Below are 22,090 nucleotides of genomic sequence, written 5' to 3'. Positions count from 1 at the left end.
TGCCTTTCTTCAGCAATGCGTGTGACAATTGTGGAGAAATTATAGAGTCATAGGGAGGAATTTTCCCGTCCCACCCGTCATGGGAATCATAGTGGGCGGGACATGGACCCATGCAAAGGTCCGTTGACCTTGAGTTGGATTTTCCGGTCTTGGGGTGAGCGAGGCCGGAAAATCCCGCCCATTGAGTTTTACAGCACGGAAAGAAGCCCTTCTTCTCATCATGTCCATGCCAGCCATCGAACACCTATCTACTCCAATCCCAATTTCTGTAGAAGGAGCATTTGGATCTGAAATGTTAACTCTGCTTCTCTCTCCACAGATGCTTGTCAGAGCTGCTGTGTTTATCCAGCATGTTTGTGCTTTTATTTCAGATTTCCAGCCTGGGCAATATGTTCCTTTGATTACAGTTGAGCCTGGTGGCTGATCACTCAGATCCTCTCCCTGGCCTCTTTTAAGGTCAAACCAAATAAATAAACTCAAATTAAATCAGGACAAAGTAAAAGGGGCAACTCCCAAAAGGAGGGGGAACAGCCCGAACAAAAATCAAAGTACAAAGGAAACTTAAAAACATCAAATCATAATGTGATTGTTAGGATCGATAACGGTGCCCAACAAGCGCGGAAGGCGTCAACCGTGCCCGTGGACACCACATGCTCTCTCTCCAGGGACACCTGGCCGCGAACGTAGCCACGGTGGAGGGGCAGACAGTCAGGATGGACGGCTCCCTCGATCGCCCGCTGCCTGGACCTGTAAATGGCGCATTTCGCCAGGCCCAGGAGCAGGTTCACGAGGAGGTCGCCATCCCGACCCGCCCCTCTCCGCACCAGGTGTCCGTAGATCAGGAGCGTGGGACTGAAGTGCAAACAGAACATCAATAAAAGGTTTTTGAGGAAAACAAAAAGGGAGTGCAACCTAAGACACCAAACATAGACATGGTCCACGGACTCCACAAGGCCACAGAAGGGGCAATCTTCGGAGCCCGTGAACCCTACGATTGTGCGGAACTGCTGCATGCATCACCCTCCACCCCAGGTCCCCGATGTAATTGGGGGAGATCCCTCCATTGAGGGACTTCCACTGGGATCCTCTCCCTGGGTCTAGGATAACTTGGAGCTGGGAGGTGAGGACTGGGAACCAATAGAATGTGGGGGAGAAGGAGAGGCTTGCGATGGATGTCAGAGCGGACCAATAGGCAGCCAGCAGGATGTCTTAACGTTCCAGGGGTGGGAGGAGCTGGGGCTTGAGACCAATGGGAGGGGAGGCTGCAGGACCAATGGGAGGGGCGGGTGAAGTTATTTAAAGTGACAGAAAGAGTTGTGGAAACCGGCAGGTGGATGGAGCTGAGTTGGGTTGGTGCTGACTGAATTACTCTGCATTAACTCATGAGTGTTGTCAGAGTTTATGGTCCGGTTAAAGAGTTGGGTGTGGGGGGTTTGAGGAGGATGGGACTTGTTGGCTGAGTGAGTCAGGGAGGGAGGGAGTGAGCGAATGTAGGCGGCCCCCGGGAGGGAGATCTCAGTGCCGCAGAGCCGGCTTCCTGTTCTCGCTTCTCCAACACACACACACTGAGTCTCCGGCAGCCTCTTGCTCCTCGTGTCTTCCCCCAAACACACACACAAACCCTCTCCTCTCCCCGGGCTGCGGGATGGCTTTCGCCAACTTCAAGAGGATTTTGAGACTCTCCACTTTCGAGAAGAAGAAATGCAAGCAGTACGAGCACGTCCGCCGGGACTGCAACCCCGAGGAGAGCTGGCAACTGATCGGGGAGCTGGGCGACGGCGCTTTCGGCAAGGTCTACAAGGTGAGGAGGCAGTCTGTGTGTCTGAGCTAAGCTGACCTGACTTTCCCCTCTCTCTCAGCCTGTTCACTCTCCACCATTTGCACTTTGTTCCACATTCTTAACCCGCAAAGATTCACAGTAACTTCATTGCAGTGTTAATGTAAACCTACTTGTGACACTAATAAATAAACTTCAAACATTGTTTAACCCAAGCACCGTGGGCTTTCTTCATTTTCCCATCTTGGGCTGGAGTGTTGGGGTGCGTGGGTTTGTGATTAACATTGAGGAGTCTTTCCTTCCCCCATAACTCTGTGTCACATTGTTGTGTGAGAAATTATCTCCTGGGACTCTGGGAGGGGGGTTTGTTTTTGGGACTCTGGGAGGGGGGTTTGTTTCTGGGGACTCTGGGAGGGGGGTTTGTTCTGGGGACTCTGGGAGGGGGGTTTGTTCTGGGGACTCTGGGAGGGGGGTTTGTTCTGGGACTCTGGGAGGGGGGTTTGTTTGGCTTTAAGACAGAAGGACGTTTCCCTGAGCGCTGCCCCTGTCTCTCTGACAACTTGCTGGCGGAAGGGGAGCGCATTCTTTTGTTTGGTCTGCGGCTTCTCCTCATGAGACTGGGATATTTTAAAAATACTTCGCAAAAATCCTGGTCACCGAGCAAAAAAAGAAACACCCTCCCTCTGGCTTTGCTGCTCAGTTTAGATAGCTTCCGGCTGACGCATTTTAGTTGGTGTTAGTGTGTGGTCAGTAAATCCTCTCTCCGTTTCTTGATGTGGTTTGGGGAAGAAGGGGAATGGCTAAACTTGTCCACAACTTTTAACACAAGGCAAGGACTTCCCAGAGCCTTTTCAAAGTAAACTTCAGAGTATAGAGGAAAGTTTCTGAGCCTCATGTTAGTTTTGATTTAGTTATCAGCTGTATGTGCTGCCAGGTTCACATTTGTGCTTTCACCAAACAGTATTTTTAGTATTTTGTTTGTTCTCGTCCTATGGGAGTGACCCAATGCCCCCTTGCTCTCTTTATATTTATCCTCTCTTCTTGATCTTCTGCTGCCCAGTTGTGAGCTGCCACGTTAGGCTAACGCTCCATTGAACACCGATAAGTGCTCCCTTTTTTTCGATCCGCAGCTTTGTGGCTGTACATTGTTACCAATTCCCAGAAAGTCAGTCTTATCTACTCTGGAATGTGGCACTGCGTTTAAGCTCCACTGCTGACTGATTTCAGTGCAGTATTGTTCAAGGTGCATTCTTATGGGTGAGATGTACACTCTGGTTTCTCTTGATCCTATAAATATTTTATGGGTGAGATGTTGAAGAGGCCCCTTGCTCACTTGTCATGGTGACTCTGTAAAGGCTCTCAAAGCACTATCATTCCCTATAAGAAACCCAGAGACAGGTCACCTTCGTTTCATGTGTATAAATTGGCTTCTCAGTTTTGCTACATGAGTGACTGTGATTCAGAAGTGGGCTAATTGTGTTTGAAGTGTCTTAGGTCACCCCAAGAACCTCATTCTTGACTTGAGAAGTGGTACAGGGGAGTGGCGCATCTGTGGCATCTGAACTCTTTTTTGCACTTCTCCCCGTGTCTGTGTGGGTTTCCTCTAGGTGCTCTGGTTTCCTCCCACAGTCCAAAGATGTGTAGGTTTGGTGGATTGGCCATGCTAAATTGCCTCTTAGTGCCCAACGATGTGTAGGGCAACATAGTAGCACAATGGTTAGCACTGCTGCCTCACAGCGCCAGGGACCCGGGTTTGATTCCTGGCTTGGGTCACTGACTGTACAAAGTCTGCACGTTCTCCCCGTGTCTGCATGGGTTCCTCCAGATGCTATGGTTTCCTCCCACAGACCAAAAGACGTGCTGGTTAGGTGCATTGGCCATGCTAAATTCTCCCTCAGTGTACCCAAACAGGTGCCAGAGTATGGCGACTAGGGGATTTTCACAGTAACTTAATTGCAGTGTCAATGTATACCTACTTGTGACAATAACATACAATGAAGGTTAGTGGGATTTTCGGATAAACATGTGGGGTTGCGGCGGTAGGACCGGGGTGGGCCTGGGTAAGATGCTCCATCAGAGTCGGTGCAGACTCGATGGACCAAATGGCCTCCTGCACTGTAGGGATTCTGAGATCTATGATGATGTCAAATTATTTTCCCAATAATTTCAAGGCTTCATCCCACATGAGAGATTGTAAATGAAATTTTTGCAGGTTGTGATTGACCCAGTTGGTTGACTTCTGCTTGTCATAGATTTTACCAGAAATATATCTTGAAGATTTCACTTCCACACTTTGTGTTCATGGGATGACCCTATGGGCTGGGCAACTGAGTGGTAGGATGTGGTTTATAATTCCCATTTCTCTTTATATCGAAATCATGATCTATCATGCCATGGGCGGAAGAGCTGAGTTAATGTGGTGTAGCAGAAGAAGGCTGTGATTTTGAGAATTAGCATATGAACACTAGTATATGAACACGTGATGCATTTTTGAGATTCCTTGCCCCATATTTTTGGAGCTACCTATTTTAAATTAAAACCAGTTTGCTGAAATAACAGGATTTTGGGGATAAATGCTTTTAAGCATTTGGAGTCTGTTGGTGGTCAGGATCCCTTGACCTAACTGTGGAGTGACGTATGTACTTTGTGGATTGATGGAAAGGAGAAAATGTCAAGTTATTACGTGCAATGAAACTGCTTTTTGAGTTGTAGACTTAGTGTGCGTGAAAAGTTTTTCTGTGCCAATAGGTGGTTAAAATAAAATTTATAAAATTCTAGCAGGATGAGAGGAGACTTGATAGAGGTTTATAAGATGATGAGGGGGATAGAGAGTGAACGTTCAAAGACTATTTCCTCGGGCGAATGGAGCAGTAACTAGGGGGCATAACTACAGGGTTCATGGTGGGAGATATAGGAAGAATGTCTGAGGTAGGTTTTTTACTCAGAGAGTGGTTGGGGTGTGGAATGGACTGCCTGCAGGGATAGTGGAGTCAGAAACTTTAGGAGCATTTAAGAAGCTATTGGAAAAGCACATGGAGTACTTCGGGATGATGGGGAGGAAATAGCTTGATCTGGGTTTCAGACAAAGCTCGGCACAACATCGTGGGCCAAAGGGCCTGTTCTGTGCTGTACTGTTCTATGTTCTATGACTAGACAGGGTAGATGCTGGGAGGATATTCCCGATGGTGGGGGAATCCAGAACCAGTGGTCACAGTCTGAGGATTCAGAGTAGACTATTTAGGACGGAGATGAGGCAATATTTCTTCACCCAAAGAGGGATGAGCTTGTGGAATTCATTACCACAGGAAGTAGTTGATGCCAAAACATTGAATGTATTCAAGAGGCGGCTGGATGTAGCACTAGGGTGAATGGGATCAAAGGTTATGGGGGAAAAAGCAGGATTAGACTACTGAGTTGGATGATCAGCCATGATCATAATGAATGGTGGAGCAGACTCAAAGGGCCAAATGGCCTCCCCCTGCTCCTATCTTCTATGTTTCTAAAATGATGTTGGCTTTTGCATATGTTTATTGCTACACGTAATTGCACCTGCAGCAAAGGTTTCTGCCATAGCAATTGGGGAAATTTGATTATTCAATGTAACTAAGAAGAGTAAAGTTATTAATAACTGCACGACTCAAGGTCGTTTGAGAATGGCATGACCAGGGTACTTGGTGAACACAAAATGGATAAACTTGCTCAGTAAGTTTTAACATGCTTATAAAAACAAAGGGTGGTTTGAGGTTATCTGTTGTGGTGGTTGGGCCTGTGCTTCTGCTTGGAAAGGCATGTTATGATATTGAAGCATTGCAAATCCAGAGCACACTCAAGGCCGCGTGTTGCTGAACGGCAGTGTCACTTCAAGTTGAGGTTTTGTTAATCGTCACACGTTTAGTTGACTGTACATTGCTCTAAGCGTGGAAAAAAAAATAGTGATTGGGGCTGAGTATATGGGATAACAGATGTTGGCATGTTATAGTTGTAAATAATTAAATTTTATCTGCATATTATAATTGAGCTCTCAGACAGGCTATTTTAATTATCCTTCCCTGAGGTGTATTTGTGCCTGTGATGTTTCCCAATTTATCCAGGAGTGCTACTAAGATTAATGTATTTCCCTTGCCTCAGTTAATATGACAAAGTAACTCTCAATTAACTATTCTCACATTTAAGATTGCCCGATGAAGTGAGGAGGTGTGGTCGGTTTTCTTTCTCTTTCGTTAACTACGAGTGTGTGATTCTGAGAGTGCCACCAGTCATGTCATACTTCAGAATACCTCCTGACCCAAGAAGCCATTTTTTATTTTAGTGTTGGCAAGTTATTTGACTGGGGTTGATGGGAATGGAGATTGATACTGCAGCAGTCTTAACCACCTGATGCTGATGCATTGATCTCTTGTCAGTTTACTGGACCATCAGCCTCAGTGTTGCATTGGCAGAGATCAGCAATCTTAGCACAATGCAGCTTTAATGTGTAGCTGAACTGGTCAGGGCAGCATGTAGTGCATGTACCCACTGCATTGAACATGGAATTTGAGGAGCAGAGAATAAGTTTTGTATCTTTTAGTTTGAGTATGGAAAAAAAGATTGAATCTGAAAGAGACCCAAGAGCCTTGGTAGACCTGATGCTAAACATGCCCAGTAAAGGCGGAGCAGCAAACCATGAAGGCAATTGTACTAGAACATCATTGTCAAAGCAGTAGAATACAAGTTAAAAGACATGATTATCAAACTTTTTAGTAGTCTGATTAGGCCTCACCAGTGCATCCAATTGTAGTTACTGAGAAACAAGAGACATTTTAGTGCTGAGGCAGTACAGAGAATAACTGAGATTGATGTCTACTGTCAGGATTTGTCTGTGAGGAAAGACTGGGTAGGCTTGAGCAGTTCATCTTGGGGAGGGGGAAAAAGGCAACTGAAGATGGTCACATTTCATAGAATCCCTACAGTGCAGAAGGAGGCCATTTGTCCCATTGAGTGTGTGCAACTCTCCGACAGAGCATCTTACCCAGGCCTATCCCTGTCACCCCACGTGTCTATTCTGCTAATTCCCCTAACCTGCATATCTTGGGACACTAAGGGGCAATTTAGCATGGCCAATCCACCTAACCCCCATATCTTTGGACTATGGGAGGAGACTGCAGCACCCGGAGGTAACCCACGCAGACACGGGGAGAACGTGCAAACTCCACGCAGTCACCAAGACTGGATTCAAACCCAGGTCCCTGGCTCTGAGGCAGCAGTGCTAACCACTGCAACTGTGCCGCCCTCCGAAGAATTACTGTCCCTTGCACATCTGGTGGCTCAATACAAGCTTCAGTAAGGAACACAAATCTAGCCCCTCTGAGATTTGAACTCAGGATCTCCTGCTTGTAGGACAGGTGTTTTAACGAACTAAGCCACGGCCAACCATATAGAGAGGGTGTAGAAAATATTAGCCCAGAATATCACTTTTAGTTAAATTGTCCATGTATAACAGGGACACTTGTAAAAGGTAATGTTAGAAATTATACCAGGGATGGGAGATTTTATGGCCCCCTACCAGTTTATTTGAAGAGCATGTGAAATAAAGCAGGCGCCCAGCCCACGCCCCTTCCTGTTCATCTTCGAGCTGTCTCCATATTATAGAGATGGGTAAGGTGCCAAGCGGCTGCTCATCCTTGAGTCTACTTTGGCCTTTAAGTTGCCGATTGAAGTCAACTTAAAGGATCTCCAGATTGGTGAACATTTTTAGCAGCAAAAAGATGTCCAGTTGCGGTAAAACAGGAGGCAAAGGATGCTGCAAAACCCAGAGCTGGTCTCCAGTTCCCTGTTGGCCATATCCACCAACCGGCTGTTGCATGAGGCCAGGAGTCCCCTTCTACTTGGCCATTGTTCCGGAATATCCGACCGCTGAGATTCTCGAGCTGGCCAGCAACATGGCCCGGGACAACAGGAAGACCCGTGTCACTCCCCGCCATCTGCAGCTCGCCATCCACAATGATGAGGAGCTCACCAAGCTGCTGAGGTGGGTCACCATAGCCCAGGACAGAGTCCTGCCCAACATCTCTGCACTGCTGCTGCCCATGAAATCTGGGCACCCTAGCAGGATTCATGTTTTATGGGGCATGGGCGATGAGAAAAAAAATCATGTTGGGCAGGAAAAAGTGATCAGCGCTCAGCTCGGGTTACAAAATGGGAAAGGAGTAGGAGTGGGTGTCCTCTGCCACTTAAGGGTGGGCACCTTGCCCACTGCTATAACATGGAGACAGCTCGGGGATGAATAGAAAGGGGCACGGGCTGGGCACCTGCTTTATTTTACATGCTCTCCACCTTCAAGTACGCTGGAAGGGGGCTATAAAATCTCCCACCCCCGCTATAATTCCTAACGTTACCTTTTACAAGTGTCCCTGTTATACATGCACAATTTAACTAAAAGCGATATTCTGGACTAATATTTTCTACAACCTCTCTATATGGTTGGCCATGGCTTAGTTGGTTAAAACACTTGTCTTGCAAGCAGGAGGTCCTGAGTTTGAATCTCAGTGGGGTTAGATCTGCGGGGGGATCCCCTCATCCATGCCTAGGATCTCGATCCCTCCCGGACCAAAATTCCCATGCCTACTTTGGAGCCTGGTATCTATCTTCCTTCTCCTTGGGACATCTTGTAACCCCAGCTACATTGCTCTGGTTTTGCTGGGACTGCTCAGTTGCCAGTCAGTCAGATTGCCTGCTGTTCCTGAGGGCTGAACCTTTTGTGCCGAGGGCAAGAATTCTCACCTTATTAAGGCCAGCCTCCGTGTATTATCACTACAGGGTAGCCCACTTCAAGGCGGGTCTGTTGCTGACCAACCTTTCAGCCACTCGGGTGGGATGGGGAGAGGCATAAGCTCTCCTTTACTGCCTCCTGCCCCGTGACATTCATCCGCAGGAAATTTGTCTAAAGTGTTGCAAAAACTTCTGATGGAGTAATGGAAACAAAAGCCCTTGAACTGTTTAAGAAACAAGATAAATTAAAATGTGCCGTGTGGCTTTCCTCATCATTAATTATCCAGTGGTTTTGAAGGGTTATTAAGTACCCTTACTGCACCAAAATAATTCACTCTAATACCTTGTGCAGCAAGAATGCAGTTACCATAGCAACCAGTATGCCACTCTGCAGTTGAGTGTACAGTGCAGGTTACTGTTAGCTTTCTTGGAACTTGTTTATTGAAATTCTTACGATAGTAACCATTTCTCCATTTCAAGTTGGTGTTGATTTTTAAAAAAAACTATAATACTTGTCTAAAACTTTCTTGGTAAGACCACAGTTAGGGGTAATATTCACAGTAGCGATCCACATTAGAGATAGGATATCTCTAATCTACAGTGGCACAGTGGTTAGCACTGCTGTCTCGCAACGCCAGGGGATCTGGGTTTAACTCCGGCCTTGGGTGACTGTTTGTGTGGGGTTTGCACATTCTCCCCATGTCTGCTTGGGTTTCCTCCGGGTCCTCCGGTTTCCTCCCACAACCCAAAGATGTGCAGGTTAGGTGGATTGACCATGCTAAATTGCGCCTTAGTGTCCCAAAATGTGTAGATTAGGGGGATTAGTGGGGTAAATACTTGAGGTTACGGAGAACAGGTCTGGATGGGATTGCACCTTAGTGTCAGGCGATTGTGTAGGGTTATGGGGATAGGGCCTGGATGGGATTGTTGTCGGTGCAGACTCAATGGGCCGAATGGCCTCCTTTTGCACTGTAGAGATTCTATGGATTCTGTAATTGCAGTGGTATAATGACTGTTCAGTTAATATGTTGCGTGGTTTGAGGGGGATACAAATAGGAAGAAAGATTTAGGAAAATTGGGGCTGTGGTTATTAATAAGTGAAGATTGAAGACTCTTTGATGGCGGCATTTAAAATTGTAAAGTGATGGAACAAACTAAAGAATAGATTGTTTCCAGTGGTTGAGGGTTTTAGAATAACTGGGTGTAGACAGAAAATTGAATATCAAGGGTACAGGACAGACGGACTTCCATGTCGTTACATAGAAGTTTAGAATGAATTACTGGAATGAGTGATGAAGCAGAGGCTAATTTAGCAGCACAGGTTAGCTGGACAGCTGGAGGAATGAAGTACATTTCATTGCATGTCCACAGTACCTTGCATTCTTTCACACTTCCTTGTTGGAGTACCAGTGCTGTTGTTGATGAAGGAGCAGCGCTCCAAAAGCTCATGATTCCAAATAAACCTGTTGGACTTTAACCTGGTGTTGTAAGATGACTTACTGTTGTTGAGGTGGACAGAACAGAGAACATTGCACTTCATTTTTAAGAGTTCAATAATAACCTGGCCTGTTAATTGACAGATTGCAAAAGCAGTTCATTTTAATTTGGCCGAGTTTAGTATAAAACCAAACGACCAGTTTGAATAGACTGTTGTCTGTCACACTCTTTCATTCTGTCGACTTCTGGTCTCTTTCTTCAGCATTGTTTGCACTGTTGATTGGATAATCAAATTCAAAAGTGCGGTTGCAGTATATGGGGCCCCATACCACACTGAACTTTGAATGGCTGACTTTAAATAGATGCAAAAGTGATGATTCTTGAGTTTAATATATAATTTAAGATTGCTAAACACAATGTTATAATGAACCACGTGTTAACAGTGCAGTTTACCAGAACAGTTCCCGGGGTGAAGGATTACAGCTTTTTTTCAAAGCAACAAGTGGTTAGAATTTGGAATGTACCACCTGATGGGTGATGGATAAAGACTGAATAGTAAAGTAACCTTGAAAAGACAATTGGGTAAAAGCTTGGAGAGAAAATATGCAGGGATACGGCTAAATTGTGGAGTAGCCTTGAAAACACAATTGGATAAAAATGTGGAGAAAAAAATTGCAGGGATATGGCTAAATTGTGGAGGAGTGGGACTAAGTGGTTTGTTTTTGGAAAGCACTAGCATAGACTTGTTCTGTATCTCATGCGCGCGGCTAAATTCTCAAGCTGGCTGCAAATGTAACGACAAAAGGGTTTGATTTTTTAAAAATTCCTTTTTCAATGTAACAGCTGTTACTGAGAGTGCATGTCGACGAGAAACTATTCTGTTTACAATGCGAGTTGTTCTGTGTGGCGGGTGAGCATTGAATGCATGTCTGCATCACAGATTACTCATTCACAATTAGTCCTCTGTTTGCATCTGTAATAAAGGTTGTGGGTTTTGAACAGTATTTAAACTGCCAGAATCACTTGTCAAAGAGACTATCAATATAATTGCATCCTGCCAGTGTCTTAAGTGAAACAAACATTACCTGAACAGTTGTCATTTAAAATCTGAGTAATGATAAACAATGTGATAAGGCATTTCTGTAAGACCAGACAAAATGCAGAATAACGTTGATTCAGATATTACTCTGTGCAGAGCGCTCGTGCTTTTGAATTAACTAGGCCAATGTAAGAAGCCTAACTTCTCCAATCCCTGTTGTTAATTAGTAGCTATAATGGGGAGCTGGAAGTGCTTTCAAGTTCAAAATCTTCAAAGGCATTGTATTTTAGTTTAACATTTTAAACTGATTTAAAACACATTTGTTGATCTCGTACCAAAGGTTCCCAGTAACATTCAAATCATCTGCTCAATCCATGTTAAATACGACATTCATGGCTGGTTTCATGGTTTAGCTCATGAGTAACTGATAGAGTAACTGATAGAACTGATAGAGATAGAATGAGAGAGTGCAGAATGTGGTTTACAGTCATAGCTAGGGTATAGAGAAAGATCAACTGAATGCAAGGTAGGTCCATTCAAAAGTCTGATGGCAGCAGAGAAGAAGCTGTTCTTGAGTCGGTTGGTACGTGATCTCAGACTTTTATATCTTTTTCCCGACGGAAGAAGGTGGAAGAGAGTATGTCTGGGGTGTGAGGTTCTTAATTATGCTAGCTGCTTTTCCGAGGCAGCAGAAAATGTTGAAAGTATCAATGGGTGGGAGGTTAGCGTGCGCAATGGACTGGGCTTTGTTCACGACCCTTTGTAGTTTCTTGCGGTCTTGGACAGAGCAGGAGCCATACCAAGCAGTGATACAACCAGAAAGCATGCTTTCTATGGTGCATCTGTAGGAGTTGGCGAGAGTCGTAGCTGACATGCCAAATTTCCTTAGTCTTCTGAGAAGATAGAGACGTTGGTGGGCTTTCTTAACTATAATTAACTAAACTGTGAAGGTCCCAGGTTTAATCTAACTGATGTCTCTGGTACTGAGTTTGGGATTGGCTTTCTGGTGTTTTGGGGGAGGCGGAGCGGGTTGGCAAGCACTTCCTCGGGGATGCTGATGTTCATTGCTTGTGTTCACCAAGGAAAGAGGTTCTACTTATGCAGGATCTCAAACAAAACCCACCACGTACTCGAATTCCATGGCTCTGACTGGGACACACTCAACACCCTGCAAACTGATGGCAATCCCACCTCTCAATGGCGCAACTTCTGGTTGACAACAAACATCAACCACAAACTACTAACTGACCCGAGCGTTAAATTCCCAGACTCCCACGGCAAATCTGGTCAATCCCCAACCGCTTGAGGACAGGCCAGAGAAGATGTGACCACTTGTTCCACAAGTGGAGCATGAAGAACATCCCAAATTGTGATCGTCACCAGCCAAGTCAGATCATCTTGTACTTCATTGTTGATTACCCCCTCAATTTTGCCCACAGTACACTTCTCCAGTTTATTTATCTATTGCCTTGAGCTGTCCAATGCAATCCTGGATGGCCTCTTGTATTTTATCCTCGATAAACTCAAGGCCAGGCAAAATTTGGCTGTGTCCTTACTCGCACCACGAGCCATTCACGTAACAATGGTTGCTGGTTCAGCACAATCTCGTTTTCAAATGCTTAATGGCCTCCCCCCTTCCCCATCTCTAATCTCCTCAAATCCCACAGCCCTCTCTTAGATATCTGATCGCTTATAATGCCTTATTCTCAAGCCCTATAGCCCCCTCTCAGATATCTGATCGCTTATAATTCCTTATTCTCCAGGCCTTCAGCCCTTGGTTAGATATCTGATCTCTTCTAGTGCTTCACTCTTGTGCATCCTTGGTTCTTTTCTTCCACCATTAGTGGCTGGGCCTTCAACCACCAGGTCTCTGGAATTACCCCGCTTGCAGTCGTCTTTCAGGATGCTCCTTGATGTCTGTCTCTTAACTAAACATTTGCCGTGACTTATCATTAAGTGACTCGCTATTAGATTTTGTTTTATAACACTCCTTTGTGGCACCTTGGCAACAGTTGTTTCTTTAATCATGCTATATAAATGTCACCATAAATAGATTTTAAAATGGATCAGGTCCAGAACATTTCATTTTAATACCTGACTTAATTGCCCCTGTTCTGCTGATCGTATGATTTGTGAGCTTGATGTGAGGAGAATGTTATCTGTGCAGCTAGGATTGCACCCTTGTTTCCTATGCTGTTGATCCCCCTTTCATCCAATGGTCCCTCCTAGGCTGAAGTACCCCGCACTGTTTGGCTCCGAGTCTATGGCTGGGTAACTGCCACTCTGCCATCGCTGTTTCTCTTGCTCACCAACGAGATGGCGAGGCAAGTTCAATCCAATTACACTCGAAGCTAAAATTGTTGCAAACTGTCTCAAATTTCATTGGTTTTATCAGAAGGTGAACTCAGTTCTGTGTTTCTGGTTGGTGACGAAAGTTGTTCTAAGATGTTGCGTTTCTTTGTATTTTGGTTCTGAATCCATAAAACAAGTCAAGTTCTCATGTTATGAGTCACTAGTTGATGAAGTTCATAGGCTTATAAGGAAATGGGAAGCAGTTTTTAACAAGTGAGTCTGCCTTGGGGAATGTACTACGCGTATTGTGCTTTGAGATATTCTTAGAGAGCGCTGTCTTGATTAGCATAATGTTGATCAGCTGTTGTGCCAATGTTTCAGTGAATTGCTTCATTATAAAGCCATTTTTGAATTTAAATCTACAAGCTTATTTCATCTGTAAGACTTAGTTCTTACTCCTTTGATTCCATGCTATTGAAATACTGGCCGCCTGCGTTCCATTCTTGGTCACCGTGCTAGCTGATACAGTAAATGGTTCCATCTCTTCAAGGCTCTTGCTATTTTTTTTTTAAAAAGCCCCCCTTTGTCCTTCAAACTGCAGCCCCCATCTCCAACTTCTATTTCCTCCCCAGCCTTTGAATGCGTTGTCTATCAATCTTTGCAAATTTTTCCTGCAGTTCCATGCTGAATCTCTCCAGTCAGTTATCCACACTGATGAAAGCCAAGTTCTCTTATGACCATGGTGCATTTTCCCTCTTCTGCCTCTGATCTCTGATGATGTTGACCTCCTTTCTCCAATGCTCCTCCTCCTTTTTGGTGCAACTTATTGGACTATTACCCACTAAACTATAGGTGGGCCACCTCCGCAAATTTTTTTTGTACCCCAGCCATTATCTCGAGTTCTCCAATAATCGTCAGCCTCTGCTCCTTGATGACATCTTCCAACATCGGATGAACTTCCACTTGGATATTGATGATACTTTTCCCTCTCCACAACATCCTCCACTGCCTCTGTTGTCAAACTGCTTGTCTGATTTGTAAGGTGCAATTCTCCCAAAAGTATTGTCCCCGGCAAGAAAACTGCTGAGATTCCTGCTGGGTGGATCGGCGTGATCTAGTTCGCAATCTACCCACACTCGTTTGGAGGTGGGGGCATTCCCGGCAAGGCTGGCTCCTGGGAGATCGGGGCACCCTGTTTAAAGAGCGCCCCATCTCCAAATAACTCTATAGACTTCCCTACTTGCTGGCAAATACCCGCCCCCCCCACGCGCCAATAAAGACACTCCCTCTCCCCCCACCACCGCCAACGGGCATCAGCTTCCACTGTTCGCCTTGAATTGCCACTGTCAGAGCCCCCCCACCCCCAACTGAACAAAATCTTGCTATGGGGTTGTCAAAGTTACCCCCTTCAGGCTCTGCCCCTTGGCAGTGCTAACCTGGTTAGTGAATACCAGGAGTTGGTTGAATCTGGCTGTAACACAGAAATGCATATTTAAATTAAGATTTAATTACTATGTTGCTGCACAGGGGTGGATAGGCAGAATCCCAAATGAGTTCTCCCTGGCGAAGATCGTGTAATGGCCCCTCTCACGAGATTCCCTGGCCATACCACAATTTGTGCCTGGGCAAGTGGGGCTCTCTCTCTCTCTCTCCCTCTCTCTCTCTCTCTCTCTCTCTCTCTCTCTCTCTCTCTCTCTCTCTCTCTCTCTCTCTCTCTCTCTCTCTCTCTCTCTCCCCCCCCCCCCCCCTAATTATTCAATTAGAATTGAATAATCATTTTGGCCTCTGCTACAGAAACCCGACTCTTGCCCCTGATTTTATCCTCCTCATGGTTAGTGGAAACTAAGGTTTGCAACTGTTGTCCTCTTCTGACACTAAATCCTGCCCCTTATGCAGACAGCCTACCACCCTCTCTTGCAACATTGTCTTGTTTTGTGCAGGCCTGTCCAATCTGCTGCTTCAACCTTTTCCCATGCCTTTGTGACCTCCAGACTCAATTAATCCAGTGACGACCTGCTGGCTTCCACGTTTCATAAACTTCTCCATCGAAAACCTTGCTCTTTATCCTATGCTGAGACCTGCTAATCCATTCTCGCTGATTTACATTGGCTCCCAGATGGGCAGCACAGTGGTTAGCACTGCTGCCTCTCAGTTCCAGGGACACAGGTTCGATTTCCGGCTTGGGTCACTGTCTGTGCGGAGTCTGCACATTCTCCCCCACGTCTGCGTTGGTTTCCATCGGGTGCTCCGGTTTTCTCCCACAGTCCAAAAGACGTACTGGTTAAGTTCATTGGCCATGCTAAATTCTCCCTCTGTGTACCCAAACAGGTGCCGGAGTGTGGCGATTGGGGGATTTTCACCATAACTTCATTGTATTGTTAATGTAAGCCTATACGTGACACTAATAAATGAACCTTAAAAAAACCTACACTGTCAATTAAAATTCTTATCCTTGCATTTTAAGCCAGTTATGGCCTCACTTCTCCTTTTATCTGTACCCCCCCCCCCCCTCCAGCCCTCTTAACTCTACTCCCCAGCCTGATCCCCCCTCTCCAAATTTGAGCTTTGCAGATGGGTGGGTTCGACAATTATTTTTTGCTAGCGTTCAGAGCCTGTTCCTGAAGAAGCTCTGAATATTTAGAAATCAAATTATATACGGCATGGATTGTATGGGGGCAATAATTGTATAAATTCTCCAGGAATTCTAACTGGAAAGCTTCAACTAAACAGCAGCTTCATTATTAAAAATGAAGCTATTTCTAAATTTAGCTGATAGTGTGAAGCTCTGTGACAAATCAATGATTTCACTTCACGCCGACCTCTTCAAACTTGAGAAGACATGAAGAATAAATTAAAGTTTTGCATGTCCGTGTGTTGGAGAACAGTGGTGACAAATTCTCTAAACCAGCTTAAACTTTTAGTAAGTGCTGGTATGAAGTGTCTCTCCCAGTGCAGGATTTGTTGCACTACAATGCTAATATAAAACTTGGCCTGTCAATTCTCTGTTACATTTTTTAACAAGTTTCTGTTAGATCTTCTTTTGACCTTTTCTCTGTCCCCTGATTTAATTATGTTTTTATTATGTTTCGTGTTAAAGTGGTGATTCAATCTGATTCTCGTTGAATATTTTAAAACTTGTTTCTATAACTGGGTGAGGAAGAAGCCAAGACGGGAAAAACTGTAGAAAAACAGAGAATGTGACTAATTAGATATTCAAGCTTAAGCGGTTTACGCGTTAAATGTAGTCAAGCAAATAAGTAGCACTTTGATATTTAAACCATTGACGCATAGTTTAATAAATGTTTGGCTGAAATTTTGATGCAGCAACCAATATTTTTTACACATTTGTGAAATGTTGGTCTCAGTGGCAAGGCCAGCATTTATTGGCCATCCCTAATTGCCTTGAGAAGGCAATGGTGAGCTGCCTCCTTGATGTTTACTCAGCCACCTCAGGGGGAAGTTAAGAAGTCAGCCACATTGCTAGGGTCTGGAATCTCATATCGAACATTAGCACACTAGGTGGATTTTTACAAGGATTCCATGATTTCATAGTCACCATTGCTGACACAGGGTAAAACTCCAGATTGATTTAGTTACATTTAAATTCACCAGCTGGATTTGAACTTCTGCCCCACACCCAGAGTCTAGTCCTCTTGGTTATTTGTCCAGTAACCTAAGCACCATGCCGTCATGGGGATTGGATGTTATAAAGTCAAATTCATCCAACTGAACACTTTCTTGAAAGTAAAGTTGGATCTCATCGTGAAGACCAATAGGTCTGTGTATGCATTTAAATTCTAGCATATCACGCTTGTGCAGAAATAGCTGGGATAAATTAGCAGTCTGTCAGTCGTGAAATTAGCTGCACTGCACGTGGGTAAATATGGGAGAGTGACATAATCAGGTTTGCAGGGTAAAAGAAGGTTATCCGTTTCCATGTCTTTAGCAATGCCATTTGGTCTGCAGTGAAACAAAAAGCACAGTAGGAATGAGTTCCCTCCCTCTTGGCAATGGCCTCTGCAGCTATTCGGTCTTGATTTGAGTGACAGCAGGAAAAAACAGGGGGTAACATATTAGCCTGGATTGAAGATTGGCTGGAGTGTATGCATAGATGGGTCTTTGTTTGATTGGTAGGATGTGATGAGTGGAGTCCTGTAGGGGACTGTGCTGGAGCCTCAAATTTTACAACTTAGACCAATGGCTTGGATCAGTGGAGCGAAGGCATGGTAGCTAAATTTGCAGATATCACAAAGATAGGTAGGAAGGTATGTTAAGACGTATAGGGAGTTTGCAGGTGGGTATAGATAGGTTGAGTGTGGGCAAAAATCTGACGGATGGAGTTTAATGAGGGGAAAGTATGAAGTTGTTCACTTTGGCAGGAATAATAAAATAAAAGATTATTATTTAAATGGAGAACAACTGCAGAATGCTGAGGTACAGCGGGGTTTAGGTATTCTCGTGCATGACACACTAAGTTAGAATGCAGGTATAGTGTGTAATCCTGAAAGCTAATGGAGTACTATTTTTTTATTGAGAGGAATTGAACATAAAAGTAACTATGTTATCTTTCAGTTATTCAGACTGCATCTCGAATACAGTATGCTGTTTTAGTCTCCTTGTTTAAGGAAGGGTGTAAAGGTGTTGGAGGCAGTTCAGCGGAGGTATACGAGGCTGGTACCTGGAATGAGCGGGTTGTCTTGTGAGGATAGGTTGGAAAGGCTGGGCTTGTTTCCACGAGAGTTTCGAAGGGTGAGGGTTAATTTGATCGAAGTACACAAGATCCTGAATGGTATGGACAAAGGTGCACGTTAAAAGGATGTTTCCTCTTGTGGGTGAGTCCAGATCTAAAATTAGGGACCACCTTTATAAGACACATGAGAGAAACGTTTTCTGAGGGTTCTGCAAATTTGGACCTCTGCCTCAGAAGGCGGTGGAAGTGGAGTCACTAACTATTTTTAAGGCAGAGGTAGATAGATTCGTGTCAGGCAAGGGAATCAGAGGTTATCAGAAGTAGATGGGGAATATGGATACACAGTCTGATTAGCTTATTGCGTGGTGAAGCAGGTTCAAGGGGCAACATGGTCACCTTCTGCACCTATTTTGTATTTTCGTACAAGTAAATGGAAAAGGTACTTGGCAATTGATTGTTGTTTAAAACCATTTCCTGGGAGTCAATTGTATCATTTAGATCACGTATACCAGGGTGATCTAGTCCTTTGTCTCGGGCCTGCATAACACCTTGATCTTTCTCTCCTCTCTCTCCACTTAAATTTGTCTTGCCTAATCTAGATGTGCTCACCAGAGCTGTGCCACCACTGAAGTCCATTAATTAAGCATGGGTGTGCAGTGCCATTTGGGCACTTCCAGTGATGTGATATTGGTGCACTTATCTATTTATTTATCAATTTAGGTCAAATGACCTGTTCACGACTTTGTCCATCTCAAAATAATATGTAGGCATGGAGTGTATAACAATTTTTCTATATAAAAAGGAAATCTGCGGCTATAATCTTATTAAATATTTATCGTTGAGTTCATAGAATGCTTAACATTCCAACCAATTAAATTAAGCCCCATGTGTTTAGAGGGTGTGGGATCAAATGGGATCATGATGGGTCCGGTGGGCGTGTAAATGTATTCACTTTATGTTGCAGGATTTTGTTTCGACACTTGAGAAAGCTTTTGCAAGGCTGTGTACTATCACCAAAATTATCCAACCAGTGCACTGAACAAATAATCAGGAATTAGATGTACATCCAAGGGTAAAATTTGGAGGCAAGAACTTAACAAACTGGCCTAAATTGATAAATAGATAAGTGCACCAATATCACATTACTGGAAGGGCCCAGATGGCACTGCACACCCGTGCTGTGTTAATGGACTTCAGCTAAGGAACTTGAGGTGGGCACAGCTCTGGTGAGCACATCTAGATTAAGAAAAGATGACACTGATGACAGCAGCAGAATTAGAGGAGCCCCCACAAAATATTGTAGATGAAGCAAAATGAAGTTTAGGATTGAGCGTGAACTCCAAAAAGACTGGAAGCCAGGAGAAATACTAGAAGAAACTAGATTGAAGTGGATAGAGTCACTCTGGAGCAAGTTGATAAGTTGCTCTAGTTAGGGCAAATGATAGATAGCACAAGATGGTGGATGTGATAGTGAAACTAGAAGCGAGGCAGAGATGGTCAAAAAATAATTTTGCAAAGATGAAGGATGTGTTAACAACAAGAAAACTAAAGCTGGTAACGAGGGGAAAAAGTATGATATTGCTCCATTTGATCCACTTTGCTGTGTGTCTTAGAAACCTGGACAATGAATTGGAAGAAAATAGAGGCTTTTAAAATGTGGATGCTAAGGTGTATGCTACAACCTCCATACGGAGAACATAAGGCAAACAAAGAGATGTTTGAAATTGCAAGAACAAGAACAAACTTAAAATAGTGACAGTCAGAAAAGAAAATGTCATACTTTTTGGCCATTAGATCAGAACTAAAAAAAGAGATTTATTCTCGGGAGAACAGCAGAAAGAAGGCGTCGACCTAGACATCACCAAGTTGACCTACAGTGGATAAGTGAGGATGGCGCAAGGTAGATGAGCGTGACGTGCCGGACAGTGACAGCATGTAGCAGTATCTACAAGCAGCAGCAGGAGATTTTGCAGGCTTTGTTTAAACAAGTGGAATCCAGTATGTTCACATGAAAATGAGGCAGCAGCTTCCTTCCACTGGAGTTTTAATTTTAAATCATTAATTTTTAAGCGAAGGTAGTGGCAGCAAATTGTAACAAAGCCACCGTGCGCACGCAGCCTCTCGAGCCCTGGCTATTGAACAAATGTGCAGCAATTGAGGGGGGAAAAGGAAATTCCTGTTTTGTAATATGCACATTGTGAAATGCATTTGACTTGCAGTTGAGTCTTTCTAACTTTTTATCTTGCAGTGCATTTTGGACCTTGTGGGCAGGTTTTTCCTGTGGGCTTCAGGACCTTGCCGTCAGGCTCCGATGGGAATCAAAAGCCCACAACTGTGATTTTCCACCCAGATTAGCATATTCGTGGCCTCCTGATATTGTCGTTAGACTATTGATCCAGAAACCCAGCTAATGTTCTTGGGACCAGGGTTCGAATCCCGCCATGGTAGATGGTGGAATTTGAATTCAATAAAAAAAATCTGGAATTAAGCATCTTCTGATGACCATGAAGCCATTGTCGATTGTCAGAAAAACCCATATGGTTCACTAATGTCCTTTGGGGAAAGAAATTTGCCATCCTTACCTGGTCTCGTCTACATGCGACTCCAGAGCCACAGCAATGTGGTTGACTCTCAACTGATCTCTGAACAAGGGCAACTAGGGATGGGCAATAAATGCTGGCCAGCCAGTGACGCCCATGTCCCATGAATGAATAAAACAAAATCCCATCAGCACATTGCATTGCCCAGAAAATGATGCTTGTAATTGTACAATATGAACAAATTACCCATTCATTCTAAGTTTGCTTTGTTTGAATGAGGGGACTGATTACGAGGCCAGCTTGTGAATTGTGGACCATGTTCAGAGTTGTGTGTTCATTTACCTCCCATGTCGTGCAACAGTTCCCAAGGTGTCTATGTTGGGAATGCAGGTGCAAGCTTGGGCGTTGCGTGCCGAGATCTAATTGCACTGCACAATTCTGGCGCCTCATATCCATCTGATTGCCCCTTCCCCCACAGCCAGATTCTTGTGTCGCTAAAGAAATTGTGCGAGTGGAATTTCAATAAGTAACTGGGCAATATAACTCTGGCATAAATATTTTTGAGTTTCTTTAATTGCAAATGTGGCTCAAAATAATTCTGTTGAGAAGATACTTGGTTCACCCTCGTGATGAGCCAGGATTTATTGGAACTAAAGAAGCGTTGTTCAGAGCTAGTGAATCTGAGTCAGAGAACCACTAATGGGGCAGAAAGTGGAACCAGATCCAAAGGCTCAGTCAGATGATTGCAAATAAAAAGTCAGCAACCTGACCTAGGGATTAATGCAAGTTTCTGATTATAAATCTGTTGTCTTAAGTGCTGTTAGTACGTGTGGTCACAGATCATCCAATAGTTATGATTAATATCCAGTAGATTTTGCACTGCCGTAGCAGTGCAGAGTATCAGTTTTCAAAAAATAAAGTTTCCAACTTCCCTTTCAGTTTCGAAGCCTGTGATGGCCGATTTATAAAGCTGATGAGTAAACTATCACAAGGATATGCTAATTTTCATCTTGATGTGGCAATATGAAAGGGGGAACCTTTTAATGGAAACCAGACAGTAGACTTTCCTCATCTAGATGTTATGTGAGGATTGTTTAAACAACTTCAGTGAATCTGGTGGCAACTGTGCAAATATCATAAGTGCATTTGACTTGACACTGGCATAGGCATAATGAGAGCTTTCACTGCTTCACTGTATGAACTGGTTTGTGGTTACGAGTGAGCTACAGAAGCTTTTAACTGTTATCTTGAAAGGCAGTTGAGCTTTGAGCTGAGTGGGTTGAGCCTGGCTGCAGTCAGGATAGCTAATGGCACGTAGAATGCAGAAAGCTAACTTAGTTTAAGGAACTGAAATTTTGGGTGGGGAGGGGTGGTTTGGGACATTGCCCGCACAATGACATTGGAAGGGAATCTCTCTGCTTTGCATAAAACTTTGGTATGGTGCTTTTCGAGGCCAATCGCACAGTAAATCAAACCCCTTTTGAAGTACAGGAGTCAAAACTGAAGATCAACACCAAAATGGACCGAGCAGCATTCCCCCTGAACTCCGTTCTGAGTGAGCTGTCTGA

The 22,090-nt window shown here is 44.3% G+C and overlaps 1 protein-coding gene across 2 annotated transcripts in view; it reads left to right on the top strand.

Annotated features, from left to right (window-relative positions):
• The first annotated feature begins 1,303 nt into the window (after positions 1 to 1,303).
• Positions 1,304 to 22,090, top strand: part of stk10 (serine/threonine kinase 10) — a 113,975-nt gene continuing 93,188 nt past the window's right edge. For both annotated transcript variants that reach the window (XM_078231118.1, XM_078231117.1), the window contains exon 1: positions 1,304 to 1,801. In XM_078231118.1, coding sequence (XP_078087244.1) covers positions 1,646 to 1,801 — 156 coding nt within the window. In that variant the 5' untranslated portion in view covers positions 1,304 to 1,645. The remainder of the gene's footprint in view (positions 1,802 to 22,090) is intronic.

The sequence above is a fragment of the Mustelus asterias genome, chromosome 16 (assembly GCF_964213995.1).
Source record: "Mustelus asterias chromosome 16, sMusAst1.hap1.1, whole genome shotgun sequence".
Lineage (NCBI taxonomy): Eukaryota > Metazoa > Chordata > Chondrichthyes > Carcharhiniformes > Triakidae > Mustelus > Mustelus asterias.
Note: the sequence above shows the minus strand (reverse complement) of the source record. Positions and strands in the feature narration are given on the sequence as shown.